Genomic DNA, 25,011 nt, shown 5'->3' on the forward strand with positions numbered 1-25,011 from the left:
AGGAAGCCAGCTTGGTGCCCCTTAACCCTTTTGCTGGTTCCTCTCTCCCTGCGGAGGAGCCCCGGGCGTGGCACAGGTGCAGAGCTGCTCTATCGGGGGACTTTGGGGGCCTTGCAAGCTTCTCCTTCCACGGGGAACAGATTTCTGTCCATCTCAAGAGCAACAAGAATGTCTTCCTTCCCACCCTTGGCTTGAGAAGGAAAACTCTGCAAGTGTTTGGCTCCAGGGTCCCTTGAGAGAGAGTTGGTTCCGACTCTCTGAGCAAAGAGGAAGGAAAAGGGGGTCCTGCAAGGAGAGGATGAGGGGAAAACCCCCTTTTCTAGGGGTGGGGCAGAGGGATGGGGCTCCCGGGTCAAGAGAGCACCTTGTATCCCGGCACTGAAAAGACACCCTCCCGACACACACACACTTTGTGGCATCTCCTTTGGGCAAGGGGTCAAAACATCGTTCCAACCTGAAAACCACCTCCAGGACCAGCCCCCCTCAATGGGCTTTGGACTACAACTCCCAACCGGGCCTGCCAGCAGAAGGCAGGGGGGGATGGAAACAGCCGGCCAAAAGGTCCGGCCAGCTCCAGAGGCGAGCCAAGGCTGCTCTCCAACGGGGCGCTGCTCCAGGCATCTGAGTTGCCCAGTTCAAGGGAGCTGGCGGGACTAAGAACCGGGGTTCCTAAATTGCAGGGGGTGGACTAGATGAGCCTGGAGTGTCCCCTTCCAGGATTCGTCATCTGGCTGCCAATGCCACAGCTGGAATGTCTCCCAAAACTGCCCCCCCCTTTCACAAGGAGCTCTCCCCCCCCCCACATCTTAAACTACCCTTTGACTGGCAACAATCTCCAATCTCCTTGCTGGACAATCCCAACCAAAGGTGCATTAGATTCTCTGAAATCTACTCAGGAGTCCTGTAGTGATTTCATGCTCTTTATTGCAGCTTACAAAGCAGTGATTTAATTGCACCCCAAACCTCAGGCTGTTATATACATTATTTACACAATTAGTCCCATCTGATTGGCTGATTCTGCTTCCCTCCTGGAAGAAGAAGAAGAAGAAGAAGAAGAAGAAGAAGAAGAAGAAGAAGAAGAGGAGGTTGGATTTGATATCCCGCCTTTCACTCCCCCTCAGGAGTCTCAAAGTGGCTAACATTCTCCTTTCCCTTCCTCCCCCACAACAAACACTCTGTCAGGTGAGTGGGGCTGAGAGACTTCAGAGAAGTGTGACTGGCCCAAGGTCTTCCAGCAGCTGCATGTGGAGGAGTGGAGACGCGAACCCGGTTCCCCAGATTACGAGACTACCGCTCTTAACCACTACACCACACTGGCTCTTTTTTCCTGCAGGCCAATCAGTTGTTGCATTCTAGGATCCTACTTGCCTTGTGTTCTAGGATCCAAGCTTAGTATATAACCCCCCTCCCCTCTAAGTTCCCGTTGCGCCCAGAAGGTTAGCATTCGTAGTTGTTGAGATATGCCGGTCACCTGCGTATGTGTTGTGGTCTTGGGTGTCTCTCGGTAGGGGTTCCTGGTTCCGGCTCTTGTTCCAGGGCTGCCGGCTGTGACGGGGTCATTGGCTTGGACGCCAATGGTCTACTCGGTTGTGGTTCTGGTTCCTGTGGCTTCTCAGCCTCGGTCACTTCTGGACTTCCTAGTTCTGCCTCCCTTACCCGCTCCTCCTGCTCTATGGGCCTCACCCTTCTGCTATCCCCTTGGGATTCCTCTCTCCAGCCCTCCTTGCAGTTTCCCCCCAGGAATCATCCGGAAGTTCAATAGTCCCAAGAAGGCTTGGAGTTCTGCCTTACCCTTAGGTGCAGGGGCGTCGCAAATAGCCCTCACCTTGTCCCCGATCAAGTGGCCTTTAAGACTCCGCCAGGGTGGCGAGGACATGGCTGACCATTGGCACCGGGTATGCATGAGCCATAAGGGCCTTGTTTATGGTACATTTGTAGTCTGTGCAGATGTGGACTGAGCCATTGGGCTTGACGGGTGTGATGATTGGGGTTTCTCAAGGGCATTAGGCACGAGCTAGAGCACTCCTTGCTCCACGAGCCGGTCTAATTCCTCATCAATGCGGGGTTTTGAGGGCGAACGGGACCTGGTGGGCCTTGAACTTGATGGGTCGTATGGCGGGGTCTAGTTGTAGGCCAACGGAGGGGAGGGGCAGTAAATCACCCCAATGCCCCATCGGAAACCTCTGAAAACTCTTTGCACATGGTGTCCACATCCTTTTTTTTTTTAATGATATTTATTAGCAATTTAAAGATTACAAAAAAGTAAAGAAAAAAGAATTAAACAAAACAATACAATACAAAAAACAAAAACACAAACACCTCACAACACAAACCGTAAAACATTAAATCAACAAAACAAAACAAAAACAATTAAAAACACATTCAATAATTGCAAATCTTATCTTTCATTCACTTGTGTCGGCGACCTCCTCACACCTCCATTTTTGTATTCCACTTGAATTAACTGTTTCAGCAATTCCTTTCCATCTTCCTCTATTTTCTGTCCTGTAATTTATCTTAACATATTCTAGCCTTGTTTTTTCCCCTTTAAAACATTAAAAATCTATCTGTACCTAATTCCTTACTATATTCCTGCTAAAGCCATATAACTTCATTCCATCATTTTTTTAACATTCATTAATTTTACAATATTTCTGTAGATAATCTTTAATGTTTTTCCAACACATGGCGTCCACTTCCACGTGGCAGCTGGTGCGGTTCACCCCAGTGATGGCTAGCCCCAGTGGCCCAAACCACGCCAACCCCAGTAAGCTAACGTAGCACCCCTTGACCACGATCAAGTCCAACCGCCGCTTCCGCCCTCAATATTGTACATTGAAGGTTCCCACCCCCATCGTGGGGACCTTGCGTTTGTGGAAGTCTCCCGGAGGGTGAATGGGGCTGGCCAAACTTGGAGCCACCACTGAGACACAATTCCTTAATGTCCATGCCAAAATTATGAAGAAGAAGAAGAAGAAGAGTTTGGATTTGATATCCCGCCTTTCACTCCCCTTCAGGAGTCTCAAAGCGGCTAACAATCTCCTTTCCCTTCCTCCCCCACAACAAACACTCTGTGAGGTGAGTGGGGCTGAGAGACTTCAAAGAAGTGTGACTGGCCCAAGGTCACCCAGCAGCTGCATGTGGAGGAGCGGGGAATCGAACCTGGTTCCCCAGATTACAAGACTACCGCTCTTAACCACTACACCACACTGGCTCTCCAGTATGGACAGGAGTGAGCCTGTATCAAGCTCCAGGCGGCACGGGGCTGCCTCTATCTGTGCCTCGATGTAAATTTTGTCCGCATTAGAATGAGGCAACTGGTATACCCTGACAGTCTGTGATCTCCATCGAGTTGCATTGGTGTGTCAGACCACAGGGCCTGGGACTCTTGGGTCGGCCATCTGGTTCGAGGCGTCGGGCAGGGCAGGCACGGCACACCTGGGCGATGTGTCCCACTTTTCTGCATTGTCGGCATTCTGCGTTGCGGAAATGGCAAGTCCTCTGCTCGTGGCTCCCCACAACTTGCACAGTTCCCGTCTTCCGGATGAGGCTGTCGTGGTGGGCGTGCAGCTTATGTGGAGTTTGGAACTGACAGGGTTAAAACTCCGTGGTGTCCTGTATCTGGGAGGAGCTTGACGCAGAGAAGTGCGTCACAGTCTGTGAGCAGACTTGCTTTCGCTTCTGCCCGAGAGACACAGCTCAGCTCCGAGGCTGCCGGCTGTGTGTGTGTGCGCTTTTGGAAGCACAGAGAAATGTCGGAAAGCTCCGATGGAAAGAGACTGATTTACAGCTTGTAAATAAACGCTACTAGAGATAAGAACCGAACTGTCTCTGGACTTGATTTATCCCTTTTCTCACACGGACACAGGACCGCTGCTGCTACTCTGCTCTCCTGCCAGGCCAGAGCTTCTAAGCTTCGGAGACACAGAGGCTGCGCAGGGAAGCCTGGCTGGACGCAGGATTTATATTCACCCGAATAGGTTATGGAAGTTACGTGTTTCCTGACAAGTGTGAGAAGGGAGCAAGGCTGCCAGCTTTGAGTTGCTTTGATCTCCTGCCAGGAAGGGCAGTGGGAGACGATGCTGGAGAGCGGAGCCAAAAGCCAAGGAAGACGGCTGCTTCGGAGGTCCAGCTTGCTGGCAAACAGTGTGAGTACGCTTCAAGCCCCGGGGGGAGGAGAATGGCTGCTGCCCAGGCACAGCAGGGCCAAGAGAGCTACCCCGGTGAGAGGCTAAATGGGGCCAACTGGAAGGCCTGGTCAAGAAGAGCAAGGGGGTGGTTTGTGGCCACAGGGCTCTGGTGTCCAGTCCAGAAGGAGCCAGCCCCACCCACGCAAGCTACTGCTCTGCTGAGTGAGAGAGAGCAGAGGGAGCTTTGCATGTTGCAAGAAAGTGTGGACACTTTGCTGTTGCCCCATCTGGAGGGCGTTAAATCGGCTCAAGCCGCCTGGCAGGTGCTGAGGAGTTTGGCGATAGCAGCACAGAGAGGTTGGTTGGTGAACCATTTTGATGTAGATGTCGCCTACCTGAACTCAGATCTCAAGGAGTTGTACATGCTTCCTCCTCCAGGGTTTGAAGTCAGTGAGCCAGGCGTCGTGTGGCGGTTGCACAAGTCCATCTATGGATTACGCCAATCTGCCAGAAATTGGAATATGTGCCTACATGAAGCCTTAGAAGAGCTAGGTTTTAAGATATCCCTTGCAGACAGTTGTCTTTACATTAGAGATTCAGGCTTGAAACAGCAAGTGGTGCTGGTGTTTGTTGATGATATCTTGATCATGGCACAGACAGGTAAACAGGTGGAGAAGTTTGCTAGAGAGCTTGGAAAGCGGTTCAAGCTGAAGCAGCTTGGAGATGTCAAGTCCTATTTAGGCATAGAGATCACAAGAGCAAGTGATGGAAGCTTTTTGCTTCGCCAGAAAGGTAAGATTGAACAGTTGCTTGAGAAGTTCAGGATGTCTGATTGTGCAGGTGCCAGATCACCCATGGAGGCTGGATACGTGAAGGAGTGTCAGCAAGTAGAGCGCGCTGTGTTCGAAAATACTGAACTCTTTCAGTCAGCTCTGGGTAGTCTGTTGTATCTGTCACAGTGGAGCAGACCAGATATAGCGTTTGCTGTCAATCTGCTCAGTAGAGAGGCTTCAAGTCCTAGTGTGCAGGCCTGGAATGGTATAAAGCGGGTGCTACGTTACCTGCAAGATACCAAAGACTTTTGCCTTAAGATGTCAGCTGAGGGCGATGTCAAGCTGACTGCTTGGGTGGACTCGGATTGGGCTAACCTTGAGGATCGCCAGTCAGTGTCAGGCTTAGTGGTGAAGTTTGGGGACTCAGTAGTCGGGTGGAAGTCCCGGAAGCAAAGTCTCATAGCGCTTTCATTTACTGAAGCTAAGTTCAGTGTGCTATCAGAGGTTTGCAGAGAGCTGGAGTTCTATGTGTGTTTGGTCGAGGAAATCTGTGGAGAGGATTGTCTGCCCGTTGTGGTGCATTAAGATAATCAACCGTGCCTTAAATTGGCTGAGACGGGGCAATTCAAGGCGAGGACCAAACATTTGGACATACGTTTTCAGAATGTGTGTCAGAGCGTTTGTGAGGGGCTAGTTGCTCTGAAATACTGTCCCTCAACCAAGAACCTCGCTGATGGTTTCACAAAACCATTAACCTTCCAGAAGCACGAGGAGTTCTGTGAGGGTCTGTGCATGGGGAAAGCATTGTTGGCTATTGTCCCCAGATGCAGGACAAGAGGGGGTGTGGAGTTTGGAACTGACAGGGTTAAAACTCCGTGGTGTCCTGTATCTGGGAGGAGCTTGACGCAGAGAAGTGCGTCACAGTCTGTGAGCAGACTTGCTTTCGCTTCTGCCCGAGAGACACAGCTCAGTTCCGAGGCTGCCGGCTGTGTGTGTGTGCACTTTTGGAAGCACAGAGAAATGTCGGAAAGCTCCGATGGAAAGAGACCGATTTACGGCTTGTAAATAAACGCTACTAGAGATAAGAACCGAACTGTCTCTGGACTTGATTTATCCCTTTTCTCACACGGACGCAGGACCGCTGCTGCTACTCTGCTCTCCAGCCAGGCCAGAGCTTCTAAGCTTCAGAGACACAGAGGCTGCGCAGGGAAGCCTGGCTGGACGCAGGATTTATATTCACCTGAATAGCTTATGTGCACTGCTGCACTCAGTGCACGTCCTCCCGGTCGAATTCTGAGTCGTCGGTGAGGTCCTCATGGTGGATCCTCCGATGGGACGACAGGTTTGACTGGAATCCTTGCGCTAACCTTTTGGCAACTTCAGTTGCTAAAGCCTCCTCTAGGGCAGCCTGGAACGACAGGTCCTTCTTGGCGTAGAGGCACCACTGCAGCTTCTCCTCCCTCAGGCCGCCCACCAGACAGTCGCGGAGCATGTTCTCCAGCTCTGTGACGTTGCAGAGCCGGGCAGCCTGGCAGAGGGAGGTCACATTCCTGGTTATGGTTTCTCCGGAGACCTGCCGCTTTGCCTAGAAGGCATTTGGACACGCTACCCCCGAGGGTTGTTGCGAGAAGTGCCCCTTCAGCCGTTCTATTATTGTCTCATAGGGAACGGTCGCAATATTTGTGGGAGTGAGGAGGGCTTGGGTGATCTTGAACGTTTCTTCTCCAGATGCTGAAGAAGATTGCCCTCTTCTTGGCTGTGTCTCATGACGTCCTTTGCCTCCGGGAGGAACTGGAAGCAGGTGGCGTATCCTTCCCAGTCTCCTGAGGCTGGGCTGAACGGCATGAAGTGGGTGTTTGTCACCCTTCTGGGTCCTTGGGTCCTGGAGCTGTAGCCTGGATGCGCGGTGCGATGCTGTGCTGCCTGTGGCGGCTGTATCCGGTGCACGACAGACAGCTCAGCAGGATCCCACCTTCATCGCCAGTGAAATATATTCAGAGTCCTGTAGTGATTTCATGCTCTTTATTGCAGTTTGTAAAACAGTGATTTAATTGCCCCCCAAACCTCAGACTTTTATATACATTATTTACACAATGAGTCCCATCTGATTGGCTGTTTCTGTTGGGATCCTGCCAGGGAGACAGAGGCATCAGGCCTCCATGTCGTCTCCAGACGATTTCCGGTCTCCCGTTGGAACAGCATCAGTCAATTAGCAACACGAGCCTCAGACGCATTCCAAGACTCATGCAGGCCCTTCTCGCAGAGTTTCCACAACGGAAGATTCACCCAGGAGAGGATATTTACAGCTTTATTCAACGTTGGTCAGAACAAAGAAAAAACATGACTGCTTGCATCCATGTCAAGGAAAACAGCCAGAACAAAAGCTATATACAAAACGGAAACTCCCAGTGAGCACGAAGTAACCAGGCATGTGACACACAACAGCCTGTTCCCTTTTTTAAGGAGGAACGGAAATATCCTAACAGATTCTGCTTCCCTCCTGGAGCCTGACTGGTCTTTTCCTGCAAGCCAATCAGTTGTTGCATTCTAGGATCCTACTTGCCAATTGTTCTAGGATTCAAGCTTAGTACATAACCTTCTCCTTCCTCCGTGTCCCCAGTTCTTAAATAGGCTTTATTTCAAAACAGGGTGGGGGGTAGACATGGCTTAGTCTTCCAAACAACTCTTTATCCATTAGTTAGTAGACAAGCTTCCCAGTGCAAGGAGAAGAAAGCAGACCCCTGAGCCCAGCCTGGCCCCCCACCAAATTCTGCCCGCATGCCTTGAGGCCCCAAGATGGGCGGAGGAAGGCCTGGGGGGCAGCTGCTGGCTGGGACTTTGATTGGGGCAGGGTGGGAGCACAGGGAGAGGGAGACAGGAAGACCGGCCAGGGGGTGGCACTGGGGGGATTTATTCACATTGGTTTTCTACCCAAAAGCCACCACCCCCGGCTGTGAGGGTGGCGCCTCCTCCATGAATTCCTCTTCCACTCCTAGCCACTCCGCTCAAACCTTTGCTAAAATCCTGCTCTCCTCCCTCCTCTCCGTCTCAGAGGCTGGGCTTCTGTCTCATCTCAAGAACCGCCAAAGCGCCCGCAGTTGCCTCTTATCTCCCACCCAAACCGTCCACATCAATCCTAAGCGTCTCCTGTTCTGATTTCCATTTTTTGTCTTCCAGCATTTCAGACTTCTCCTCCCTTCCTTTCATGGAGACATCTAGTGCTTCTGTTTTCTTTCTCAGTGTCTCTGCTTTAGTGGTCAAATTTGTCTCCATTTCATTATTTCTATCAATTTGGGCTAATAGCTACTCCAAATTTAACACAGGCCTGGTGTAAACTGTTTTTAAACTGCCATATTTAAAATCTCCCTCTCCCTTGTTCTCAAAGCAGCCTATTTTCCAGCGGCACCTTATCAGTTTCTCAAGGTCACAAAATAACTCTTTCTTAAGGGATCCTGATTCCTGCATTTTTCCAGCCCTCCCTCTTCCTTCCAGCCTGATACCCAACACACATAAGATGTTTAACATAAAATCCAATTTCTTAAATTAAGATTCGAATTAAACAAATAAACCAAATAATTACTTTGAGAGGAACCATAAAACAGAAAAAAGAAATAATGTGTCCAAGAGGACAAAGCAATTTAGACGTCCAGATAAGAGTGGTTGTCTTGCAGGAATCCAATTCTCTTTAAGTGGCTCAGAGTAGAAGAAATATTTTCCTTCAAAGAGAAACGAACTTGTCCAAACCTGTCTTGATTTTAGCTTTTTCAGGGAGCTCTAAGTCCTTTGAAGAGCTCCAATTGTGTTAAGAACTTAAAAAATGAGACCAGACTTTCATAAATCCCTCCAATAACACTCCTGGCACTGAAATAGTTTCTACCCTGTGTGAATTCTCTGATGGGAAATGAGATTGTTGCTTTGACTGAAGCTCTTTCCACATTCCAGGCACTGATAGGGTTTCTACCCTGTATGAATCCTTTGATGGGAAGTGAAACTGCTTTTTTGACTGAAGCTCTTTCCACATTCCAGGCACTGATAGGGTTTCTCCCCTGTATGAATCCTTTGATGGGATGTGAAGCTTATTTTCCAGGTGAAGCTCTTTCCACATTCCAGGCACTGATAGGGTTTCTCCCCTGTATGAATCCTTTGATGGGAAGTGAGTTGGAAGCTCTGACGGAAGCTCTTTCCACATTCCACGCACTGATAGGGTTTCTCTCCTGTATGAATCCTTTGATGGGAAGTGAGATTTTCTTTCCAGGTGAAGCTCTTTCCACATTCCAGGCACTGATAGGGTTTCTCCCCTATATGAATCCTTTGATGGGAAGTGAGATGGAAGCTCTGACTGAAGCTCTTTCCACATTCCAGGCACTGATAGGGTTTCTCCCCTGTATGAATCCTTTGATGGGAAGTGAGATGGGCACTCCGATTGAAGCTCTTTCCACATTCCAAGCACTGATAGGGTTTTCCCCCTGTATGAATCCTTTGATGGGAAGTGAGATGGGAGCCCTGACTGAAGCTCTTTCCACATTCCACACACTGATAGGGTTTCTCCCCTGTATGAATCCTTTGATGGGAAGTGAAACTGCTTTTTTGACTGAAACTCTTTCCACATTCCCAGCAGTGATAGGGTTTCTCCCCTGTATGAATCCTTTGATGGGAAGTGAAACTGCTTTTTTGACTGAAGCTCTTTCCACATTCCACGCACTGATAGGGTTTCTCCCCTGTATGAATCCTTTGATGGGAAGTGAGATGGGCCCTCTGATTGAAGCTCTTTCCACATTCCACGCACTGATAGGGTTTCTCCCCTGTATGAATTCTACGATGGGAAGTGAAACCCCGGTTTTGACTGAAGCTCTTTCCACACTCCAAGCAGTGATAGGGTTTCTCCCGGATATGAATTCTATGATGGGAAGTGAGACTTTCTTTCCAGGTGAAGCTCTTTCCACATTCCAAGCAGTGATAGGGTTTCTTCCCTGTATGAATCCTTTGATGGGAAGTGAGATGGGCACTCTGAGTGAAGCTCTTTCCACATTCCAAGCACTGATAGGGTTTCTTCTCAAGGGGATTTCTTTGATGGGAAGTGGAATGGGAGCTCTGACTGAAGCCCTCTCCACAGTCTGAATCCTGATATGGCTCCTCCACTCTGTGGATTTCGTTGTGGTCTCCCTTGTTCATTTCCAATTCATCACCACCTGAAACTAAGAGGCAAACGGATTAGAGTCTCAGGAAGAAGTGCAGTCCCAAATTATGGAACAATGCTCATTAATGCTTGGGACAGGAGAAGAACTGAAGGGAGTTAGATGTTAAAATGTTCCTTTTGTTCTGTAAAAATGTCTAGTTTTGTATACAAATCAAGTTGAATATTATATGTTTTCTCTCTCTAGTTTTTAAAAGTACAGTTTAACCTGGTAATGTCATTTTGTTCAAATTTAAATATGGATCTGTACTATCTTCATAAATAAAATGTGCTTTCATTATTATTTTAAAGGTGGCCAAAGCGGGAAAGTTCCCTGTTCAAAATTAAGATATACAGTGGTACCTCGGGTTACATACGCTTCAGGTTACATACGCTTCAGGTTACAGACTCTGTTAACCCAGAAATAATGCTTCAGTTTAAGAACTTTGCTTCAGGATAAGAACAGAAATCATGCCCCGGCGGCGCAGCGGCAACAGCAGGAGACCCCATTAGCTAAAGTGGTGCTTCAGGTTAAAAACAGTTTCAGGTTAAGAAAGGACCTCCGGAACGAATTAAGTTCTTAACCCGAGGTACAACTGTATTTAATATGCTACGTTGTTCAATATGCAGTAATAAATCTAAACAAATTGTAAGAGCTTGAGAAATATTTGGGAACATTGACTCTGGACTGACTTGGTCATAGCTACCTTGTGGTAGGGGAATGAACTTCTGTGTGCTGAAAAATACATTTTGTATATTGAACAAATGTGTGTAGCAGCTCCCAGATTTAAATTTCTGTAGTGGCTAAAAATTTAATGATGATGTGCATCACCTTAAAGCAATTTGGATGTTTCCTTACAGTGGTATCTCAGGTTACATACGCTTCAGGTTACAGATTCCGCTAACCTAGAAATAGCACCTCAGGTTAAGAACTTTGCTTCAGGATGAGAACAGAAATCGTGCTCTGGCAGCGCAGCGGCAGCAGGAGGCCCCATGAGCTAAAGTGGTGCTTCAGGTTAAGAACAGTCAAGAACGGACCTACGGAACGAATTAAGTTCTTAACCCGAAGTACCACTGTACTTAAATGTTACATTTTTGTGAGAAGTTACAGGGGAAGAGGCAGGGGGCCTTCTCGGTAGGGGCACCCACCCTGTGGAACGCCCCACCCCATCAGATGTCAAGGAAATAACTATGCAACTTTTAGAGGACTTCTGAAGGCACCTCTGTATTGGGAAGTTTTTAATGTTTGATGTTTTATTATGTTTTTCTATTTGTTGGCTGGGCCACGCAGTCAGATGGGCAGGGTAAAAATAATAAAATTATCATTATTGTTACTACAGGGTTCACTGCCTGAGATTCAAAAAGCCTGGCTCTGTTTTGGGATGGAGTTTGTTTGGTTCAGTCGTGGAATCTGTGCCATCTCCAATGTCAAGCGACTCTTTGGTCAACCAGAGAGAGACAGAAGCAAGAACAAAAGCAGGAAACTTGACTGAAGCTACTTCAACACCTCAAATCACTCTGAATCCTACATTTAAGAAGGCCTGGGCAGTTCAGACAGCCTGATCGTGGTTTTAAACGACAGAACTGAAAGAAGAATATTCACAGGGAAAATAATCAATAGCCATCCCTCCGAGGTTTGCTGTGGGAGTGTTAACATCCCAGGTGCTGTGGGTGGCGCTGTTGAGCCCCATCGAAATATCAGAGGTTTGTCACATAGAGAGATGTCTTGAATTACAAAACAGATAGGATGATCCAATAGGGCGCCTTACCGAGAGAGTCCAAGATCCCACGATTCTCCTCCATGACCTCCTGATGCAGAGCTCTCTGGTCAGGATCCAGCAACGCCCACTCCCCGTCTGTGAAATGGACAGCCACATCTTCAAAGCACACTGGACCCTAACAGAACAGGAAAAAGGCTGTCCTCTTAGAGAACATTCCCTTGGCTCTGTCGTTTTCTACAGCGGCCAGACCCCTCTCTGCCTTCCTCATCCCTCCTCTCTCCTGCTGCAGCTTCTGCCTCGGAGTCTGGGCTGCTCTCTGCCCCAGACTCCCTCTGCTCCCTCAGCCCCCTTCCCTCTCCAGCTTCAGACACCTCCTCCTCCTCCTCCTCCTCCTCCCAGTCGGCTCCCTCTTCTCTGGCTCCTCCCACCATTCCTCTGCATCCAAGCAGTCCTTCCCCACAAGGCTCCTTCCCCCTACCTGATCTGGGTCCACAGCTGCTGCCTCCCCTCCACCACCATGAAAAGATGAAGGAGCAGGTCTTGGTGGCATCATTCCGTCACCTGGGAGAGACCAAGGTAAGTGGAAACCGTGAGCGCCTGCTTCTCTCCGAGGTGAAACAGTGCATCTCTAAGTACAGGTGGGGCTTCGTCCAAGTCTCCCCTGCTAGCTTCCGGTTCTGCTCTGCCTTAATGGAGGCAGCGGGAGATCGTTGGAGAAGGAAAAACAAGGATGACTGAGGGTAATTCTCCTTGCAAGTTGCCTCCAGGGACAGGGGGGAACGGGCTTCACTCCCAGTTCGTCTCGGTACCAGGTTCCGGCTCCGGCATGGATTGCGGGAGGCAGGGAGGCGCTGAGTGCAAAAGCCCTTCGCCTGCCGAAAACCCTCCTTCACTGCCACTAAGAAGCAGAGGTTCTCCTGTCAATCAGAGCTCAATTTGGACTAATGTACAGGCATTGCTGGAAGAGATAATAAACTGTGGATTTGAACCAGCTGCAAGGTCTTTAAGGTTTGAATTTGAGAATAAGCTTCAAAAGACAGTGAGTGGGGGGAGGGGAGCCTATGGCTTCTTTATACAAAGTTTTCTTCTCTACATTTATGAATTGGTAGCCTGTGATTGAATGCTAGTTCAAATTATATATGTACAGGTGTGCAGGGATGAAACTGGATTACAGTTATGGAATATAACATCAAATGGAACTGTATGTGTAAAAACAAAAAGGAAAAAGGGAGGGAAGCTCTATTTTGCAAAATGTTTACGATGGAAAATTAGAGCTGACTCTTCCCCATCCTTTATTATATACAGACTGAACTGATTAATGCTAAAAGGACTTGGAATTTAATCTAATTGGATAAATGCGCATTTATCTTAGGCCAGACAGAGGGATGTGAGGAATCTGAAAGTTGTGAGGGAGCTGATAAGGTTCATTACTGAGTCATTTGCAGTTCTGACCGATCCCTCTCCATCCCAGGCCGAGAAGAAAAATGGCGAAAAGAGGTTATTTATTGGGATAGTGTGATTTTTGAAGCTGCTGTTAAAGTTGCCAAACAACGAAGCACAGGACAGAGCGATGGAGAATTTCTGAAACCACAATGGGATATTAGCTCCGTTCAAGGAATAATGGAGAAGAGCAACAACCAGGAAAAGATATGACAGAATATTTTACAAGGACAGGAAAAAACATCACGAACAGGAAGATTGCCACACATGGGAAGAGTAAGGATATCGCAGGAGTGCCTCACTTGTACCTTTATATATTAATTGTATAAAGGATTCTTATCTTGACAGGAGGGTAATTGAAAATAATAAGATTTTGGAATGCAGAAATCAAGAAAATCACCAAACCATCAGTTATAGCTTGCGGGGGGGGGGGCACCTATATTATATAATTTGATATCTTAAAGATTGATATTAGTAATTCTATTCTAATTTCGCATTTTTATAATGAGGCTATTATAGAACTGTAATTGAAAACTAATTAAATTACTATCGTAAACGTCTCCCCTGCTGAGTACATTTGGACCTTTGTACCCATTTCATATAATAGTTGTGCAAAAATACAACTCTCCCCCCCCCCGAGCTCTGGGCTCCAGGTGTCTTCCCCCAAAAGATGCAAAGAACTCACAGATTAGTTTCAAAACCAAGAGAATGTGACAAAACGGGGGAGAAAACACTCCTTCCTCCTTACCCAGAGGCCTCACTCTGGCGTCCAACCGAGTCTTCTCTGCCTCCGAAGAATCAAGACCCATTTCTGCCAAAAGATCCTTCCTCTGAAACAGCAGCAAGGATTCAAAACAGAGAATGGGGAGAAGGGTTAGAAAAGGAATGGCAGAGGCAAGGGCTTTCGGGGGACAGAGGTGAAAGCGGCTTCCTGCTTCTGCTAGACTGGTGTCTGGGGTTGGCTGCCAGGACCATGAAACATTGGTCCTCAAGGATCTTCACTGGCTCCCAGAACGTTTCCCAGCACAATTCAAAGTGTTGGTGCTGAACCTTAAAGCCCTAAACGGCCTGAAAGGCCCACTATACCCAAAGGAGCGTCTCCATGAACTGAGGTCCAGTTCCGAGGGTCTTCTGCTGATTCCCTCCCTGTGATAAGTGAAGTTACAGGGAACCAGGCAGAAGACCTTCTCCACAGTGGCCCCCACCCTGGGGAATGCCCTCCCATCAGGCGATAAGGAGATAAGAAAATGCATAACTTTTAGAAGACATCTGATGTCTTTTTATGCTTTTATATGTGCTGGAAGGCACATGGGTGTAGTATTAATAATAATAATAATATGAAGAAGCAGAAGCAGAAGCAGAAGAAGATCTGTTCCTAGATGCTTTCCAAAAAAGGATGGGCCATTAGGAAATGATTTGGGAATACTCTCCCTCCTCTTTGGAGCCCCTGGGGAGTATCCAGAGGAAAGTCTCTCTCACCTGCTGCTCTGCCTGCTTCCTCTCCTCTGCCTGACTCAGGAGGAAACCTTCGGCCAGGGCCACCGCCTGGGAACTGGTCTCCGCTCCGCATTCCCTCACCCAGTTCTCCATCTCCAGAGGAAGGACAGCCAGGAACTGCTCCAAGATCACCAGGTCCAACATCTGAGCTTTCGTGTGCCTTTCTGGCTTCAGCCACTGATGGTCAAGGTGGTAGAGTTGGCTGCAAACCTCTCGGGGTCCTTTGGCCTCCTGGTAGCAGAACTGCCTGAGCTGCTGGCTCTGCACCTCTGAGCAAAGGGTGTCCTCCTCACCCAGGATCTTCTGCACGGAGTTTTCACGCAATCCCCCACTGCTCCCCGTTTCCATGGCATGGCCTCTTCCTGATTCAGGGCCAGCTGAGTCTTGCTCATCCATCTGGGCTCTCCGGAAGTCTCCAAGAGATCGGAAGGAGCCCCTTGGTCCTCTGTCAAGTTCTAATGGAAGGTGCAACAAATCCTACGAATCAAACACACTATTCTATTGTAAGATCAATACACAGCCAAGAGAAGAAGAATGTTCCCTGAGGAAGCATGGATGAGTCTTCCTAGGAACCAGGGCTGGATTGCCACCGTCCCTGTTGTTGTTTAGTCATTTAGTGGTGTCCGCCTCTTCGTGACCCCCTGGACCAGAGCACGCCAGGCACTCCTGTCTTCCACTGCCTCACACAGTTTGGTCAAACAAATAAAGAATTAGGGAGGGGAAATGCCCTAGAGAGAGAAGCTAAAGCGTTTGCAAGGAGGACGGTTTGTAAGCAGAGGTATTCCTGTCCTTCTCCCTCATGTCCCTCCTAATGTCCTTCTCCCTCACAATTATGTCCCTCCTAAGGTCCTTCTCCCTCCCTCCTGTCTCCCAGTCCCGCCCCACCTCCCTGGCCAGGGGCCTGAGCTCCCTCTGGCTCCCTACCGGACCCCCAGCCTCTCTTCCCTCCCCTTCCCGCCTCCCGAGGCAGGGAGTTCCCCAGGCTTCCCCCGAGAGGAGACCCACCAGAGCCCGGCAGGCGAAGGCGAGGACGCTCTGCCCGGAAGGGACGTCAGAGAGGGGGGAGGAGCGGCCCGTTTTCCTTTCCTGTCCTCTCTAGGAAGCCAGCTCGGCGCCTCTTAACCCTTTTCTCTCCCTGCCGAGGAGCCCGGGGCGTCAAGCGGGCGGAGAGGAGGAGGCAGGGAGGAAGCCGGACCCAGAACCCGGGACTGGGCGCGTGTGCGTGTGAAGGGGGAACCCGTGTCCGGGAGGAGGAGCCCGTCTCTCTGCCTGGGGCTGCGAAGGGGAGTCGGGGCGGGGAAGAGGGGGGGGGGTCTCATCATCTCTAATTCAATATATTAGGATTCTCCTCAGACGCAGCAGCTGGGTCATCCTGAGCCTCTTTGGCTTGGCGCTTGCTGGTCATTTTCTGACAGGAATTTTTTCTCTCTTTAATCAAAGAACTTCACTCCTTTCTTAAACTGCTTGTTCTGTGTCTCTGGGTTTGTTTCTGTGTGGGATTTTACTTCGTATCACGGCTCTTTCCCCCCCGGCACCCTTGGGCCCGCCCTTCAGGCTTGTCGTTTCCTCCCTGGGTTCCTTTTTCTGGAAGGGACTGAGTATTACTGCTCCCCCTGAGTCTCCTTGGATTTCCTCTCCCAAGGTAGAGACTTCCGTTACTGTTTTCAGCCTAAATGAGCAGGAACCTCTTGAAAACATTGCTCTGAACGGATGAGCTGTTTGAGCTCATCTAACTTTCCTCCCGTCTGTCCAGAGCTTGGTCAATTCGGCTGCCCAGTTGGGCCTAAGTCTCTCCTGGTTTCCTTTTAATTTCACCAAAGGCTTTTTGGCTTTGTTCTGCAGTCAGTCCAAAGCGCACTTTCACTCTCTCCTTAAATGTGAGGGAATCAGAGGTTTCATCCTCTCTGAGATCTGAGTATATTTCACTCAAAATTCCACGTATCTGTGGGCGTAAGGGCAGCACCCGGTTTTCCTCATGAATGTTTAAGTCTGCCAGTCCGCTCAAAACTAAATGGGATCTGTGTGGGTTTTAACTTCATATCCCACCTCTGCCCCCAAGTAATATGCGAAGACGCAGGGGCTCTTCCCCCCCCCCCCCGGCAGCCTTGGGCCCGTTCTCTCTCTTAAATATAGTGCGCCCACCTCACAGAACACGATTTCCACAAATGCCCTCCAACTACCTCAGATTATCTTGTGGGGGACTTGCGTGAGGTCATCGTCATTTAGTCATCTAGTCGTGTCCGCCTCTTCGTGACCCCCTGGACCAGAGCACGCCAGGCCCTCCTGTCTTCCACTGCCTCCCGCACTTTGGTCAAACTCATGCTGGTAGCTTCAAGAACACTGTCCCACCATCTCGTCCTCTGTCGTCCCCTTCTCCTTGTGCCCTCCATCTTTCCCAACATCAGGGTCTTTTCCAGAGAGTCTTCTCTTCTCATGAGGTGGCCAAAGTCTTGGAGCCTCAGCTTCACAATCTGTCCTTCGCGTGAGGTAAAACTTACTAATTGGGAGTCGCAGGCAAGAATTGTTCAAATAAACATTAACGATTTTATTTAACAAGGAGGTTTTTGACACGAGTGGATAAAACTTAGGATACCTCAGTTTACAATGTTATTTCCCTTCAAGGTTTTCTCAGTTGTTTCACACTTAAGACTTTGGCTCTTAACAAGGTGGCACTTTCTGCCAGTTACCCTACTCCCGAGGGACTCCAAGCCAAAGACCCAAGGGATCTCTGGTTTGGGAGTCTTCTCTTTCTAGAAGGATCTCTCCCCTCCTGACTGGGATGAGAGCTCAGCAGCCGGTCTCTTTCCAGCTCCTCCTTCTCCTGGCTCAGCCTCCCAGTTCCTTCCTGGCCTGATTTACTCTCCCAGGACACCACACACTGTCCTTCCCACTAAGCTCAGAGACTCCTTTCTCTAGCTGGGGATCTTTTCCTCAGAGTGGATGTTTCCACCCAGAACCAGCTCCTCTCACTCCCCATCTTCCCCACCTCCCTCCAAAGCTCCTAGCCATGGGGTTAAATGGGCCCAGGTCTCCCTCCTCCAGCTCCAGGGCTCTTAGTCTGTCCGATAACCACATGGGGCATCTTTGGGTGTAGGATATTCTCCTAGGTGCCCCAACCCACCACTTCCCCTGAGCTTCTTGCAGCCTGATGGCAACAAACAGGCGTGCATGTCCTGTTTGTTGGCAAGTAAAGCAACACCCCTCCCTGGTTAGGATGGCGGGTCTCGCCTCTGGAATGGTGGAAATGACCATCCAGCCATGTGGTTGGTCAGGGGCCCAGGCCCCTCCTGAATCTTCTTCTGAGGGTCTCAGGATGGGTGATGAATTTCAGGGAATTGGATTGGCAGGCAGTGCCCCTTTGCATTTGTCCCTGCCCTGCCCCTCAGTGCAATGAGTTCTGGGCAGACCTGCAGAATTCTCCGGTTCTAGGATTCCACGACACCCCAGATCACTCTCTGTATCTGGGAAGGGACTGCAGCAGAGCTGTACAGTCACTGAGGGGGGAAGAGGAGACAAGAAGAGCAAGCTTTCTCTTGGCTAAAAACCTAACACCCCAGAAGGAGCAGGAAAGGCCCAGAGGGGGAGAGGCTCTGCAAGGACATCCCCCTGGCAGGCCTTTTCCTCGCCATGCTCTCCGGGCACCAGATAGGCTTTCATTTTGATGCCAAGGACATCCTGAAAGGATTTAGACCAGTCATAGAGACTTCCGGGTTAGCGCCATCGGCAATGGCGGAGCTCCTCTGACTGAGAGGAACCCACTCCGTGAAAATCGGGTCTTGCCGCCACGGGGAAGGCGGAGACCCCTCAAAAATCCCAGGCGGAGGATGCCTGGGAACGTGGGATTCGGCTGACACCAGGAGCGCCTCCCCTACTCGCAGGGAAACCCTTTTTCGGGGATCTGAAGAGACGTAGGGTGAGCGGTGCGGTGTGTTGAATCGACCGCTATTTTTACGGAGTGAAGCCGCACAGCCGTTGCCGGAGAGCGCTGACTTTTTCCTGTGGACAATTGGATTTCAAACAACCCGTGAGTAGAATGGGAAATTGGACTTTTAAAATAATTTAATTTGGCATCGAACGGGGAAGGTTTAAACAGGAAGTCCACCTCCCCTTTCTGTAAATAGATTGAAGCAAAGAAGTTGTTAACTAAGATCTGGGAAAGCCCTATGTAAAGGATTAAAATTCCACTGATTGAAACTGTCACTAATACCTCCTTTGGAAGCAGGGGAAGCCTGCAGGAGAAGGTGAAAATTTAGGAATCGAAGCGCCACGTCTCTGAACCTGGGAGAGGTCTGCGAGGAGTCCATCGACGGTGAATTGACAGATTTGACAGCTAGCTGTCAAGATACAAAAGAAAGACATTGTTTCCATTGTCTGCTTCTGTGTTTAAAAAGAAGGAAAGGTAATTGGAATTGTTACTAATTTACTTTTGGGACTGTGCTGGAAAGGATTGATAAATGGAGACTGTTTCCCTCTAGAGGGAGTTTTGGGACATTGTTACAAGAATGTAGCTGGGAAATTGGTTCTAAAGATAAAGGCTCTGAGAAACTAGCTTTGACCTTGAACATCCCAAGATGTCGGTTGAGAAAGAAGTAGCGTCTGTACTGAATAGGACATTTTATCTGTTGGGAAAGCTGCATGGACAGATAGATGCCATGGCTACCAGTGTTGGTATTTTGGGAACAAAATTGGGCATCAGCATAGAAGTCGATAAGAATCCGGCACAGGAATCTTTTTCAACTGAACAAACTGAGGAACCAGAGAAGGAGAAAGTTGCTGTTGTGGAGCATAAACAAGGGGGAGCCTTTGTGAGGAGAATCAGAACTTACAGGGTTAAGCAGTTCTGATTGATGTCTCACATTCTGAGGCGTGGCTATGTTCACATAGGGGAGTGTTTCTCTGTGTCTCTTTGTTCTTTCGCTTTTGACGGGAAAGCGGAGGGATGGCAGCAAGTTCCCCGGGCTGATTTATGTTGTTATGCTACTCATTAAAGACTATTGAAGATAAGAAAAAAGTCTGCTTTGCAGTGTGATTTATTACCCACACAAAGCAACAGCTTTCCCCGCTGTGTGATCTCTGCTAAGAGAGCTAAGGGAGCTGGAAGAAGTTTTTGACTGGCATGGACAGCCAGTGACGCAGCAAGGAAACGTGCCAGACGCCATTTTGGCCACAGCCTTAACCCTACAGAGGCAAATGGAGGATTATAAGTTGAGGCCTTATATGACTGTAATTAGGAGAAGCCAGTTTTTGAAGATAGGAGCATGGCATGATTTGGAAAATGAAAGGTGGAAAGATCACCTTATGTGGGGATCAAATGACTTTTGGGATATGAATTTGAGCCAGGAGGAGATTGGAGTTTTTGGGGCCTTTGGACTTGGAAGAAGTGTGAAACAATATTTGGAATACTTTATGGGCCCCACCCTTAACTTTGGAAATCTGGCAGACTTGTTAAGAAGGAATATGACCATCGTTGGGTTGGAGCCCCCCCCCTCCGAGAATTGCTTCTTAGTACCAAAGATTATAAAGAAGATCGGCAGATGGGACATGAAGAAGAGTTAAGAGCCTCGGATTTCAGATCTCCAGGTTGATGGACTGTGGGAGGTTGATGGAACTGTTGGTAGGGGCTGAGACCAGGGAGGGGAGATGGTGGAAGAAAATGGGGAATTTAAAGTGTATATATCAAGATTTTTTTTTAAAAAAAAAAAAAATTAATGAGAGATGGAAAAATCGTGGAATGAAATTTTTATGACCCTAGGGGAAACGTCTTAAGAGAATAAGTTCAAATATATCAGTTTTAATGAGAAATAAGTAAAAATGGATGGATAATTGGTGAAAGAGAGAATGAAAAATTACAGTATATTAAGATAAATTATTAGGATAAAAACAAAGATGAAGGATTTGCTGAAATACCTATCTGAACTAGAATACAAAGAGGGGAGGTGTGAGGAGGTCAAGGAAATAAGTTAAAGAAAGAAAAATATAAAAAAATTCCTTCCAGTAGCACCTTAAAGACCAACTAAGTTAGTTCTAGGTATGAGCTTTCGTGTGCATGCACACTTCTTCAGATACACTGAAACAGAAGTCACCAGACCCTTCTATATAGTGAGAAGGTGGGGAGGGATATTACTCAGAAGGGTGGTGGGAATGGGTGATTGGCAGATAGCTGTGATGAGCCTGTTGACGACTCTTAACGACTGCAATAGGTCTTACAGGAAAAAGCAAGGGGTGAGAAGGTGAAAAATGGCTTTGTCATGTGTAATGAGATAAGAATCCAATGTCTTTGTTCAGACCAGGTCTCTCCATGGTTTTAAGTTTGGTGATAAGTTGCAATTCAGCAGCTTCTCTTTCCAGTCTATTTCTGGAATTCCTTTGTAATAGAACAGCTACTTTGAGATCTTGTATAGAATGTCCTGGGAGATTGAAGTGTTCTCCTACTGGTTTCTCTGTCTTGTGGTTCCTGATGTCAGATTTATGTCCGTTTATTCTTTGGCGTAAGGTCTGGCCTGTTTGTCCAATATAGAGAGCTGAAGGACACTGTTGGCATTTGATGGCATACACAATGTTAGACGATGAGCAATTAAATAGTCCCGAGATGGTATGTGTGATGTTGTTGGGGCCAGTAATGGTGTTGTTGCTGTAGTAATGGTGCTATCTGCCAATCACCCATTCCCACCACCCTTCTGAGTAATACCCCTCCCCACCTTCTCACTATATAGAAGGGTCTGGTGACTTCTGTTTCAGTGTATCTGAAGAAGTGTGCATGCACACGAAAGCTCATACCTAGAACTAACTTAGTTGGTCTTTAAGGTGCTACTGGAAGGAATTTTTTTATTTTGTTTTGACTATGGCAGACCAACACGGCTACCTATCTGTAAAAGAAAAATGTGTAAAGGTTTGACTTGTTCTTTTTTCTTTTGGATTGTATGTATTTTTACCTTTTTTCTTTTTTATCTCTTTTTGCTTTTTTACTTTTTCTTGGATGTAATTTGCTTTTATGTACTGTTTTGTTTTCTTTTTTGATTCTTTTTGTAACCTTCAAAATTTGAATAAATATTATTTTTTTTAAAAAAGGATTTAGACCAGTCATAACGTGAAGGAGGCATTGAAGGAATAAATCATAATTTGGGTCACCAACCGGCCATAGCAATAAAATAACAATACGATATACAAAGAATAAAAATCAAAAGTCAGTTATATAAAATACTTTTAAGGGTTCTGAGTCAAGAGTCAAATGGTGGATCTTATTCTAATTGCCCCAGCTAAAAACCTGTGAAGAAGGTATTAAACACCTTGGCCAAAGACTTGCAAGTCACCGTTCTGGGTACGTAGTAGGAATTCCTATTGGGCACAAGATTTGGCAAAGAACCCGGCTGCAAACCTCACCCTCATGTTATTTAAAGTTTCCTAAAATTAAATCTGTATACAGCCACTACTACAGTTTGCCTCCAATGTGAATTCTTGATGGGAAGCATATATAGAGCTCACAATAAATATACTGCACTGAAAGACCTGGAACTTTAGCATTTCTGCTAAAGTGCGGCAAAGATTTCGCGACAGGGAGGACCCTCCTGAAGCCCTATAGACATCTCCAAGGTGCGCAGGGGAATGAGAGGGGGAAAGCCCCATTGTGGGACTGATGGGGTGAATCCTGGCCACTCTTTGGTATGGGGTGTGAACTGCTTAGAAGCCTATTTGAGCCTTCAACCCTCCTTCCTTGGCGGTTCCTCCCACCATTCCTCTGTGTCCCCCAGTCCATGGCTTCCTCTCTCCCCACATGGCCCCTTCCTCCTACCTGCTCTGGGTCCACAGGGGCAGCTTCCCCTCCCCCACCAAGAAAAGGTGGACAAGCAGGTCTTGCTGGCATCGTTCCGTCTCCTGCGAGAGAAGAAGGTAAGTGGGAAGCTGTTATGTACTGATTTGAATAGGATCCAAATTGCAGCAGTCTGATTGGTCCTAGAACAATAGAATTCAGGATGCAGCAGTCTGATTGGTCCTAGAAAAATAGGATTCAGAATGCAGCAGTCTGATTGGTCCTAGAAAAATAGGATTCAGAATGCAGCAGTCTGATTGGTCCTAGAACAATGCAGCAGTATGATTGGTTGGCAGGAACCACCCAATCATGCTCCAGATATAAGTGAATCCACAACCTGATTGGCTTACAGTAGAATTCCAGAATTAGCCAATCATGTGCAGCCCATTGTGTAAATAATGTATATAAAGCAGATACTTTGAGGGGACTAGCATTCATTCCTCCTCACCACTATGAGCTGAATAAAGAGCATGAAATCACTTTGCGACTCTGAGTATATTTCACTGGCGACGAAGGTGGGATCCCGCTGAGCTGACTGCCACACGCAGCACCGCCACTTGCCGCACCGCTGCCTCGCACCGTGTATCCAGGCTTCAGCTCTGGGACACAAGGAACTCAGAATGGCAACTGACAGCAGCTTCTCGCCATTCAACCCAGCATCTGGAGACTGGGAAGCGTACGCCTCCCGTTTCACCCTCCTAGAAGCCAAAGGGGTCACCGATGAAGAAGACGGCGATATTTTTCAGCATCTGCGGAGAGGAGACGTTTGAAATCGCACGGGTTCTCCTTGCGCCTGAAGACGTCGCTACTGTTCCATACAAAACAATAATGGAACAGCTGAAGGGGCACTTTTCGCCGCAGCCCTCAGTGGTGGCTCGTCGAAATGCCTTCTACGCAAAGCGGCAAGCCCCTGAGGAAACCATAACTGGGTTTGTGACCGCTCTCCGCCAAGCCGCCCGGTTCTGCAACTTCTCAGAGCTGGAGAACATGCTTTGGGACCGCCTCGTCGGTGGCCTGAAGGATGAGAAGCTGCAACGACGCCTCTACGCTAAGAAGGACCTAACATTCCAGGTCGCTCTGGAGGAGGCCCTCGCAACGGAAGCTGCCAAGAGGTCGACGCAAGAGGCACGGCCGAGCCTGCCATCCCAACCGAGGGTCCACCACGAAGACCTCACAGACGACTCAGGATCTGACAGGGAGGAAGTGCACCGAGTACAGCAGCGCACTCAAGCAGCCCACATACCACAGCTGCCTCGATGAGAAGGAGGGAACTGCGCAAGCTGCGGGGAAAGCCATGAGAGGAGGACCTGCCGTTTCCGCAATGCAGAGTGCAGGCAGTGCAGAAAATCGGGACACATCGCCCGGGTGTGTCGAGCTCGGCCCACCCAACGCCAGGCATCAGATGACCAATCCAAGAGCCGCCGGTCCCGGGGCATAAGGTCCCCACAATGGGGGTGGGGACCTTCAGGGTGCAATACCGAGGGCGGACGCGGCAACTGGACTTGCTTGTGATCAAGGGCCCCTACATTAGCTTACTGGGATTGGCATGGTTTGGACTACTGGGGCTAGCCATCACCGGGGTGAACCACACTACCTTACAAGTGGATGTGGACGCCATATGCAAGGAATTTCCGGGGGTTTTGATGGGAAATTGGGACAGTATATGGGCCCCCCCATTGCTCTACAGCTTGACCCCACAGTACGACCGGTCAGGCTCAAGGCCTGCTGGGTCCCGTTCGCCCTGAAACCCCGTATAGACGAGGAATTGGACCGGCTCGTGGAGCAAGGAGTGCTGGAGCTGGTGCCTAATGCCCCCTGGGAAACCCCAATCACCACACCCGTCAAGCCTAATGGTTCGGTCCGCATCTGCACTGACTACAAATGTACCATAAACAAGGCCCTCATGGCCCATGCATACCCAGTGCCAATGGTCAGCCATGTCCTTGCCACCATGGCTGGGTCGAAATTTTTTGGCAAGCTGGACTTGGCCCAAACATATCAACAGCTGCCAGTAGATGAGGCCACAGCAGAGGCACAGACGATTGTGACGCACAGAGGAGCGTTCAGGGTAAAGCGGCTGCAATTCGGTGTCAGTGTGGCACCAGGCATATTCCAGAATCTAATGGACTCGCTCCTTAAAGGGATTCCTGGCGTCACCCCCTTCTTCGATGATGTGTTGATTGCCGGGCCCACACCAGAGGAGTTTGAGGACCGCCTCCGCACCGTTCTGCACCGTTTCCAGACGGCGGGTCTCAAGGTGAAGCGGGAAAAATGTCTACTAGGAGTGCCTCAGGTGGACTTTCTGGGATTTATGCTGGACGCAGAAGGGGTCCATCCAACTGGGGACAAGGTATGGGCCATTTGTGATGCCCTAGCGCCCAAGAGCAAGACTAAACTTCAGGCCTTCTTGGGACTATTGAACTTTTACCATTCCTTCCTTCCCCACAAGGCAGCGGTAGTGGAGCCCCTA

The 25,011-nt window shown here is 48.7% G+C and overlaps 1 protein-coding gene across 4 annotated transcripts in view; it reads right to left on the reverse strand.

The window, feature by feature from the left end:
• Nucleotides 1-6,911: 6,911 nt before the first annotated feature.
• The window catches only part of LOC309345660 (uncharacterized protein), a 43,719-nt gene continuing 25,619 nt past the window's right edge, over nt 6,912-25,011 (reverse strand). For 2 of the 4 annotated variants that reach the window (XM_081868916.1, XM_081868915.1), the window contains 3 exons: nt 22,524-22,606; nt 11,846-11,972; nt 6,912-10,098 (listed from right to left, as the gene is read on the reverse strand). In XM_081868916.1, coding sequence (XP_081725042.1) covers nt 8,861-10,098; nt 11,846-11,972; nt 22,524-22,606 — 1,448 coding nt within the window. In that variant the 3' untranslated portion in view covers nt 6,912-8,860. Of the gene's footprint in view, nt 10,099-11,845; nt 11,973-12,275; nt 12,359-13,985; nt 14,068-14,716; nt 15,276-15,739; nt 15,797-22,523; nt 22,607-25,011 lie in introns of those variants that run through there. The other 2 variants (XM_081868914.1, XM_081868913.1) reach the window with 2 other exon arrangements.

The sequence above is a fragment of the Podarcis erhardii genome (assembly GCF_964252035.2).
Source record: "Podarcis erhardii genome assembly, chromosome: 7".
Lineage (NCBI taxonomy): Eukaryota > Metazoa > Chordata > Lepidosauria > Squamata > Lacertidae > Podarcis > Podarcis erhardii.